Genomic DNA, 10,607 nt, shown 5'->3' on the forward strand with positions numbered 1-10,607 from the left:
CCTCCCCTCTCGTCACTGGAGGTGAGGTGCGTTGGGGGGGGGGGGGGCTGCAAGGTCATTAGCCATTCGTTTTCTATAACCTCGAGTAGAGATTGTATTAAGGACGCCCAAATGCATGACGGACGAGTTGTGGTTATGGTGTTGGTTTCGGCTTAGTGAGGTAGTGAGTGACAGGTACAGAGGAAAGAGCGGCCACCGTAGCCTTCATCTGCTGTAGATGATGAGAGAGATGGTGTGTGTCGATGAAGGAATGGCTACCATGACATTGACTTAGACAGTCTGTTATGGTGGATCTGGATAGAAGGAGTAGGTTCTCTTATATTTACTCACCTGTGTGTGTGTGTGTGTGTGTGTGTGCGCGCGCGCGCCTTACGAGGTGGAACATTACACATGCACTTGTTCCCCACTCTCACTCTCCTCCTCCTTCTTTACATTTTAGTTGTCTTCATCATAATTTGCGTTGGATCGACTTGGCTTGGAAGCTTGTGCCATCTCCAAGCCTTAGTTTTATATATTAACAGCAGAGCAGAAACAGAATCAGGCGAGAACAAATCTATTAGGAAAACCTTTACCTCTAGTACCACGACGGTGTTGTCATTCATCAGAAGTTTTACCAGGTAATCTGCTTGACCCATCCCACTTGAATGATCAAGGGCTGTGGCTGGAAGGTGCTTTGTTTCCTTAACCTTCCTGCTATGGCTATCCGGACTATGCTCGTGGCATTCAGCTGAAGATAAAAGAAAATATGAGATTTCCATCAGTCCTTCTTTCAAGGCTCGAGGCATACTATGGCTCGACCGCCCTTCCGTGTTTGATACCAAGTTTTTATTTCCTTTTTTCTTTTTTTTATGACATTCTTCAGTTATATTATATATCAAGGTTTGTTGTTTTTATATGTTCTTGATTGATACCTTTCCTCTTTTCTTGCTCCTTTTTATACATCTCCTCCTTCTCCTTCTTCCCATTTTTTCTTCTTCCCCGCCTCCTCCTTATTTCTATTTTCCTGTCTTCTCTTTCTTACCCTTCCCCTTCTCCTTCTCCTTCCTCATCTTTTCCACATCTTTACCTCTTCCTTCTTCTCCTCCTTTTTCTCCGTTTCTCCTTCGTCTCCTCCTTTTCTTCTTCGTTTCACTGACCTTCTTTTTTCTCCTTCCTCTCGTTCTCTGTCTTCTTTTTCTTCTTAATTTTCTTCAAGTATTATTCAGGCAAAAGGTGACCCCGATATTGAAGGAGGGGCAGCAGCTTGAAACAGTTCGATAAACTCCTTCATTTGAAGGAGGAGGAGGAGGAGGAGGACGGGGATCCACAGGACTGATGAGGATGGATCCACCCCCTCTCCTCACTGTGGAGGGGGTGTCTCCTTGAATTGAATATAATCGGTTGTTGGCAACTAGTGAAATTTAAATCTACAAACACTAGAGCACAAGGGTTAACCGCGATGGGCCCGCGATGAGCGTAGCCCCTTCGCTGAGGAGGAACGGGAGAGGGGGGAGGGAGTTCCTCATTAGTTGATTAATATCACCATGTGGCAACACGAAAGTGGTAACCGAAAACTCCATTCTACCTGTGGATGTTGGTGAAGGTTATTTGAAGAACATTCTCGCTTATTCGTGATCGGGCGGTATGACGTCATCACCTGACGTCACGTCCGTAGGGACTCTGATCTTGTTGAAGCGCCGCCTTCCTCCAGCTGCCAGTCAGCCAGAAAATGTTGCCGGGTTTCCAGCTGTTCAGTCTGACACGCTTTCAGGCCGACTCGAGAAAGACGCTGTGAACAAGGAAATATAGCGTAGAGGAGCGGGGATGGCCCTTGCCTAATTAAGAACATAAGAATGAAGGAGACTGCAAGAGACCATGAGGCCTACACTAGGCAGCACGCGAGAGGTGTTCAGTGGAGGGAAGGGGGCGGGAATGAAACGCAAGGTGAGGGAGGCCAAGAGGAGAGCTGACATGAATTTGGGGGTAGATGTTTGACGGAAAGTTTTGAAAATAATAATAAAAAAAAAGTTTTAGAAAAAAAAAACGAAAAGAAAAGTTAGGGGAGACGAGTCAAGCCGAGAGGAAAAAGTAAAGCGTATTAATGGACAGATGTTAGTGGAAGTAGAGGCGGTCAATGGAAGGTGGATAGAATATTTCTAAGAATTATTAAATGCAGAGGGGGGAAGGAGGTTTGTAGCAGTGGGAGATGCTAGGAGAATGACTGTAATAGGAAAGGAGACTGATAAGGCTGCAGCAAAAGAGGAGATACAAATGGCATTGAAAGAGGTGAAAACTAGTAAGGCACCTGGGTTTGATGGTCGTCATGGGGGAACGTCAGACAAAAGGAGGTGCAGTTACAGGGAAGGAAACATACCAGTGTACTAGGGGGTGTGGGTGTATGATTCCGCTATACAAAATGGGGGGGAGTGTTAAGGACAATTATGGGTGTAGTAATTTTTGAGGGATCAGTCTGTTGAGTGTATTGAGAGGATTGGGAGGGGAACGGGTAGTAATTGGGGGAGAGCAATGTGGGTCTAAAAGAAGAAAAGGGCTCTTAGATCAAGTTTCTGCAGTAAGGTAGAAATGCGAGAAATTTTAGGCTCGATTTGGCATTGGGGAATGTAGAGGATAAGTTCCAAGACGTTCCTTTTTATATGGCAGTAGTAGCGTCCTTGTCTTGTGATAAAAACAATAAAAACGATCAGTCAAGGTTCGAGTCCCAGTGGTAAAGCTGTTTAATCCAATTGTCAAAAAATTCAAACACACACACACACACGTACATAGATATATATGCTGGTGACCACTAAGGAAAATAAGTAACACGGAAATCCCCAAGCGCTTTCGTGTATTTTATATCTTCAGGGGAATATTGATGAAGGTATAAATAGTACAGACATTTGGTAACAATATAAAGAGAAAATTTCACCAGATAAGTGATATCAGAAGAGGTAACAGAGAGGTAGAGGAAATAAACCGTAACGGTTGGTACATACGATAAGCATAACAATCTTAGAACGTCACCAAAAAAAAAAAAAATAAAAAAAATTGTAAAAATTTCCAACTTGTTCACAAATATTACTAATAACAAAATTATTCAACTTATAGAAGCTACTACTAGTGTTCAAATTAATAACTTCAGTATATTTAATGAAACCTCTCTACGAATTACAGGATAAAATGGGTGAAGCCGTAGCCCAGTCAATACAGTGATTAAGTCCTTTCATATGAATAAATAATGCCTTATAATTTTGTGCAGTTCTAACACTATACTTGTATTGTTTGATCTTAGTTGTGAATTCCTTGCTTGTTTGCCCGAGGGGAGTTTGTATACTCAGCCACTTGAATTCTTAAGAGAACTCTTAATGATTAATTTCTTGAAAGTATATGGGTTATTAAATGATACTTTAATATTCCATGTTTTAAGTAACTGTCACGTGTCCCGATGTCACTTGGTTTTCTTTTCTTTGTAGTGATGGTCAATCGTCGGCCAGCACTCAGTCCCCCCCCCCTTCCTTTCGGCCATCTGTCAGCTGTGTAGTTTGACACACAGGGTCAGGGGCGTTCTTTTGTTAAGACCTTGCTCTCAGGTCAAGTAGCTGTGGCCGTTAGTCATTATTGCCAAGTTGTATTATCTTGTATTTTATTGTGGTATATTTTAACTTTGTCTGTTTACCTTTTAAGATTTTGTGATGTAACCAGACTTCTTGCAACTGGTCCTTTTTTGAATCTCAGATACCATTTGTCAAGACGTACGCTGCGTCGTACGGATGTATTTGAAATTTTATTTAAATGATGTTCGTATGGCAACAGTTATCAATTGTCGGCCGGACATGTGTGCTTCGCGCAATGTCAAGTTGCCACCTTTGTAGTTTTTCTTTCGTGTAACCCTTTCTACTTTTTTGTGATTAGTATTAAGGTTTTTATTTTTGTTACGTGCATTTCTTGTGTGTGTTATTTTAAGTTTTGTAACTGGGTTAGGCTTGTTAGCTACCAGTTGAAGTAGGATAGAAAAACACTTCCTATTGACCTTTCGGCCTCTGGCTCCAGTGACCATCAGGTCAATTGGCGAGCCTATATAGATAGGGTCAACCCGTTTCTCGTGGCTTTTTTCCATCTTCTTTCACCGAAGAGGAAGCTGCCGCCTTCCGTAAGTTTAAGGTAAACCCCTTTGTTTAAGTGTTGTTCTAGGTAACCTTTTGTTGTACTACAGTGCTACGCGTGGTAACCAGACTTTTTATCTTAAACTTAGGTTTAGCAATAAGTAAATGCACGGAATCTTTTAATCCGCTTTTCGAAATATTTAGATTTATATTTTCCTTTTACTGTACCATTGATTTGCTTATTTTCATCTTTCATAATTCCGTTTCCGTTGTTTAAATAGGCCAAAAATAGTTAAATTTATAGTTTATTGTTAAATTCATAGTTTAAATAAAGTGTATAAATATTTCATTTTAACTTTTTCTGTCACCGTACTACGCCGGTGTAGACGTTTGAGGACACTCCCCCAAAACATGACTCCCGGAGTCTCCTGAACCTAGTTTGAAAACACTCCCCAGTCAAATGAAACTAGATTGACAACACTCCCCAGTTAACTGAAACTGGTTTCAAATGACTCCCCATCGGGTTGAAATGACTCCCATTATTGGATGCTTGATTTTTTTTATTAAGGTTGCTCGGCCCATACAAAAAAAATTCTAATTACACTATACATGATTACCTTTTCTTCTTGGATTACAATGACCTATTTATTACTTATTAGAAATTACACTACACACGGATAACTACATTGAAATGGTTGCCTGCGTTATTCTCAAGGTACACTGAATCCTTTATGATTTTACTACCTTTCGGGCTATGTATATGCCATGTGTGAATAGATCCAAACTTTGCCCAAACACATACATTTACTTGAAACATGTTGGCTGCTGCAATAATCTCTGTAGTTGTTCCCCATACTTTATCCTCACGCATTGAATCAACTTGGATGTTTTCGTTGGTGGAAAGGAAATCACATATCAAGCTTCTGACAACAGGATGTTGGTCCTCTTCTCCAGTGATAGCGAATGCCATGGAACGAAAAAAACAATTTCCATCACCTTTAATTACTTTGACAGCAAGGGGTTCACTTGTGTTTTTGAAAGTCTTATTTATTTTTCCAGAGGGACCAGATCTTTTCTTAAATATCAGACGTCCACCAGAGTTGTTGCAGATTGCTCGCTGTGTTGGATTAAATTTGTAGATAATCTCCTGTTGCTGAACCCCTATGATCTGGACAATTGGAGATGGTGGCTCTGACAGAGAAGTTGGAGATGGTGGGTCTGATGAAGAACTTGGTGGTAAAAATCACCATTGTAAATCATATACAGTGATATATATCAGTTTATGCAAGTTTCTTATTATAAATTATTAATTATTAATCAATTAATTATTAATTACTAATCAATTAATTATTAATTATTATTATTATTATTATTATTATTATGCTAAAATAGAATATCATATTTATATGTTTTTATAAAACCAAACTCACTTTGTTAAGGAACATAGGTCTATTCCAATTTGGTGCATAATTTGAGGCTTAATTGGGATACTGTGCAGTTTCGAGTCAACTTTCCTGAATACTGTGCTTGATTTTTGGCACCGCAAGCAAGTTTTGATAGTTTCATTTACGTCAGATACAATTTTGCGCCACCAATATCTTTGCATTATATGATCGACGACTTTTTCTCTGCCCACATGTCCTCCCAAGGCAACAGATTCGTCGCTGTAACCAGATCCTCGATGACTAGCCAGTACAATGTCAAGCTGGTATTGGCGATCCTTAATCACCCGAAGGAAGCGAACTTCTGCAATCACAAAAATAAACAATCACAGTCGCGCAATACTACATCTATTGGAACTAACATTTATCTAGGAAATGATAAAAGATAAAGACAAAAATTGCGCATTAGAGCAATAACGAATGTCAATCAAAATTATAAATTTACGGAATAGGCTACTCACCAGTTATATCTTTCCTGTTCGGTTTATGAAATAATCACAAAAATAAACAATCACAGTCGCGCAATACTACATCTATTGGAACTAACATTTATCTAGGAAATGATAAAAGATAAAGACAAAAATTACGCATTACAGAGTCATCTCAAACTAGTTTCAATCGAATGGGAAGTCATCTCAAACGGGTGGGGAGTCGTCTGAAACTAGTTTCAAGTGACGGGGAGTCGTCTGAACCTAGGTTGATCTGACTGGGGGAGTCTTTTGAAACGGGGAGTCACTTGAACCGGCTACACCGGACCTGGCAGATAACCTAATTGTTTTGAAGTAGTACGTCTGTCACGACCTTGTCCGTAGATATTCAATCTCTCCTTTTAATACGCCAAGGTCATACTATTGACAGTAACCGAGGAACTTGAAGAAATTTTTCACTAAAAGATAATACTAAAATATTTTTTTGTGTCATAGGAGGTGCGGTTTGAATTTTATATATATATAAATTAGAAGAGGCAAGTGCGTTATCTAAAGATATTCTAGGGTATTTTAAGTTAACACCAACATTGAAAATATACTCAAACTCCTCATCAATAACCTCAGAGCTATACGAAGGGCACGTAAAAGCATAGAAGAAAATACTAAACTTTTTTCATTATCAGCTGAGTAATAATGAACATGTGCGTGTACATTTGTAGGTTTTCTGTAAATACTAAATTTAAATTATTAAGTTCTCTGAATAAGGGAATAAAAAAAAACGGTAACTTATTATTTGTTTCTAATTCTACGGTGAATTTAATGGAGGGAATAAAGTCATTAAGATATGAAAATAAATGTAATCCTCCGTTCATGGCCACAGTCAAAGAATATCATCATATATTTTCAACAGGCTATATTTTTGCCCAGATCCTCTTGCCATTTACGTATATATATATATATATATATATATATATATATATATATATATATATGTATATATATATATATATATATATATATATATATATATATATTAAATCAAGTAACGTAGGTGTCGTAACTGCTGAAGAGGACCACAGTTAGTGGTCGAAATATACGGTTTACTCTGTATCTCAGCTTATCTTTCTCCGAGAGTGGGTTAAGTTATATATATATATTTCTAATTTCTAAACAGAAATGTAGTAGCACATTTGTAAATGACACACAGGAACCCACAGTCGGAGAAAATAAACTTTGAATAAAGAAGAATCCTATATTTCGGATATCAACTGTAGCCCTCTTCAGGAAAGTACATAGAGTAGAGTACAGAGTGGGCTTATAAGCTACAGAGAGGAAGAGATGTGGACAGATGACCTCACTCAGGCACGGGGCAAACTGGGGTGGCGGAGGAGGGAGGGGGTGAGGAGGGGGGGTTGTAATGTCCGTACCAGCTTGTTAACTGCCGCGCGTGAAATAATGTCAGGTGTCCACTGCCCTTTAGAAATATTAATATTAGGGCATTCCTCAATTAATGCTGATTCAACTATTTTCCTCCTGAAACCGCAGTGGGACTTGAACACTAATCTGGCCTTACCCCAATCGAAAGAATGGTTCTTATTTTTGGCATGAAGAAATGCAGCCGAGTTTTCTTGCCCATACCTAATTGACCTTTTATGTTCTGCCAATCTAGTGTTCAAGTCTCTCCCGGTTTGACCCAAGTAAACCAAATCACAATCTTTGCAGGGCAAACAATAAACACTAGGTGACTCAACTTCCTTCGGTTTTTGTTGAACGTTCACAATTTGCTTACGCACGGTGTTAGGATAGTGATAGGCAATAGTGAGACGTTCATGAGGAAACAACTTAGTAGAAGAACTGATGGTATTATTGAATGGAATTTTTTCAAATGTCCTTAAAGGAGCGGTGAAAACTTGAGGGGACGGAAGTTTTAAAATGGTTGGCCCTAGCCTTACTGAGGGCTTGGTCCAGAAACCAAGGTGGATACGCCAACTTCTCAAGTTGACATTTGATCCCCTCAATCTCTTGGTCCAGAAATTGAGGACTGCAAATCCTGAAAGCCCTCAAGAAAAGGCCAGAGGCAACACTTTTCTTAACATTGTCAGGGTGATTGCTAAAAAAGTGAAGGTAACTCCCTGAGTGGGTGGGCTTACGGTACACTGTAAAGAATAAATTATCATCAGTTCTTCTTATCAAGATATCCAAGAAAGGGATTTGGTGTCCTTCTTCCCATTCAACTTTAAATTTAAGATTCGGGGTAAATTGGTTCAATTTATCATGGAACATTTCAAATGGGCTCCAACTGTCATCCCACGTCGAAAAGATATCGTCTACGTACCTGAGCCAAATCATTTCGGGCGGTTTGATGCTGGGCAAAAGGGTACACTCAAAATACTCCATGTATTATATATATATATATATATATGCATGTTGAATTAAATACGACAGTATTCTGACAGTTGTTCAACTTTTTTTTAATGTTTTCTATTTTTCTTATCAACTTTTTTTCCAGTTGTAGGGTGAGCTGATACAAGATCTCCATAGTTATCCATTTAATGTTATCGAGCTTTCGCCTTCAAAGAGACATCATCAGGATTGACAAAATTTCTGCAAAAATAGATACAAATGTTGGTACATATAAATTACAAAAATACAAATACAAATAAACAGGTGTAACAAGATATTTAACAAGAGTGTTATTACTTACGTCTAAAAGGAAAGTACAAATGATAGAGAGAGAGAAAGGTTTAAATACATAAACTGCTGTCCGAGTTCCCACTGCGGAGTCTAGCAGATCGTCTGAGTGGTGGGGGAGTGGGGGGGAGGGGGACAGGGACCTCGATATAGCGATGTCTCAGGTTAGCGTTACTATACAGCTTAATACTGGATGTCATGTCCGACTGTATATTTATAGTGGGGGCAGAATCCCTGATGTGGAATGCCTCCAGGAGTTTCAACCTTCTGGGGTCCTCGTTGTACGCAATAATTTTGGTACATTGAATTAAGGTGTCTCTGTCAATATTTCGATTATGATATTTTCGGACATTTCGGGCTTGAATTTCACAGTAGAAATGAACACAAATGGTAAACTTCCTTTTCTAGACGTCCTGGTTGATTCCACCTCTAATGATTTTATTACCAGTGTCTACCGTAAACCCACCAACTTAGATAAATGTATAAACAGCAACAGCGAGTGCAGTGATAGTTATAAGAAAGGTGTTATTAGAGCATACGTCAGAAGAGCAATAAAAGTATGCTCGTCTTGGGAAACACTACATGCAGAACTCCAGCATGTACGACAAATGCTCACCAATAATGGTTATGCTAACTGTGATTTTGACCGCATAACCAATAAATCATTGTGTGAACTAGGGTCCAACCAAAGTGCCAATAAGCCTAATCTTATCAACGTTTTCTATCGTGACACCTTCAGTGATGCTTACAAAAAGGATGAAAAAGCAATTAAGGACATAATTAAGAAAAACTGTCACCCCACTAAAGAGAACTGTGAGATCCGAGTCCTTATATACTACCGTAACCATAGAACCTGCTCAATGGTGATGAAAAACAACTGTCATAGTCGAGCTGATTTTACATCTAAAACCAACGTAGTGTATTTATTTAAATGTCCAACCGAGGATTGTACGCCTCGCAATGCCACATACGTCGGGCACACCAGATGTACTCTCAGCCGAAGACTAACTTTTCACCAACAGGACAGAGCGATCAAGGACCATTATTTGAAATATCATAATCGGAATATTGACAGAGACACCTTAATTCAATGTACCAAAATTATTGCGTACAACGAGGACCCCAGAAGGTTGAAACTCCTGGAGGCATTCCACATCAGGGATTCTGCCCCCACTATAAATATACAGTCGGACATGACATCCAGTATTAAGCTGTATAGTAACGCTAACCTGAGACATCGCTATATCGAGGTCCCCGTCCCCCTCCCCTCCCACTCCCCAGTCCCCCACCACTCAGACGATCTGCTAGACTCCGCAGTGGGAACTCGGACAGCAGTGTATGTATTTAAACCTTTCTCTCTCTCTATCATTTGTACTTTCCTTTTAGACGTAAGTAATAACACTTTTGTTAAATATCTTATGTTACACCTGTTTATTTGTATTTGTATTTTTGTAATTTATATGTACCAACATTTGTATTTATTTTTGCAGAAATTTTGTCAATCCTGATGATGTCTCTTTGAAGGCGAAAGCTCGATAATATTAAATGGATAACTATGGAGATCTTGTATCAGCTCACCCTACAACTGGAAAAAGTTGATAAGAAAAATAGAAAACATTAAGAAAAAGTTGAACAACTGTCAGAATGCTGTCGTATTTAATTCAACATGCATCAAAGAAAACCTGCTTCCTTACTTCACGAATATGTATATATATATATATATATATATATATATATATATATATATATATATATATATACATATACACACACACACACACACACACACACACACACACACACACACACACACACACACACACACATATATATATATATATATACATATATATATATATATATATATATATATATAAGTAAAGGAGGGGAGCAGGTTCTCATTAGTACACGTGGAGTTAAAAACGACAGCATTGTCGTAGTTATTCAGATTTTTCCTTGTATTCTCG

The 10,607-nt window shown here is 38.8% G+C and overlaps 1 protein-coding gene across 2 annotated transcripts; it reads right to left on the reverse strand.

Moving 5' to 3' along the window:
* Positions 1–4,465: 4,465 nt before the first annotated feature.
* LOC143030283 (uncharacterized) lies at positions 4,466–6,081 on the reverse strand. Of its 2 annotated transcripts, none has more exons than XR_012966904.1 (2): positions 5,510–6,081; positions 4,466–5,297 (listed from the first exon to the last, which is right to left on the reverse strand). XR_012966904.1 is itself a non-coding variant. In XM_076193438.1 (2 exons), exons 1-2 carry the CDS (start codon positions 5,683–5,685, stop codon positions 4,747–4,749), a joined length of 738 nt encoding a protein of 245 aa, XP_076049553.1. In that variant the 5' UTR covers positions 5,686–6,051; the 3' UTR covers positions 4,466–4,746. The 2 variants fall into 2 exon arrangements, 1 of the variants encoding a protein (XP_076049553.1); XM_076193438.1 differs by having other exon boundaries at positions 4,466–5,308; positions 5,510–6,051.
* Positions 6,082–10,607: the final 4,526 nt, after the last annotated feature.

This window comes from Oratosquilla oratoria, chromosome 1 (assembly GCF_046742065.1).
Source record: "Oratosquilla oratoria isolate Oo_2021 chromosome 1, ASM4674206v1, whole genome shotgun sequence".
NCBI classification, from domain to species: domain Eukaryota; kingdom Metazoa; phylum Arthropoda; class Malacostraca; order Stomatopoda; family Squillidae; genus Oratosquilla; species Oratosquilla oratoria.

Bases quoted from the DNA above. Each gene is read 5' to 3' on its own strand.
- LOC143030283 (XM_076193438.1), bottom strand. From the start codon at position 5,685: ATGCAAAGATATTGGTGGCGCAAAATTGTATCTGACGTAAATGAAACT. The intron at 5,309-5,509 runs GTGAGTTTGGTT...TTTACCACCAAG, and splicing joins GACCTATGTTCCTTAACAAA to TTCTTCATCAGACCCACCAT.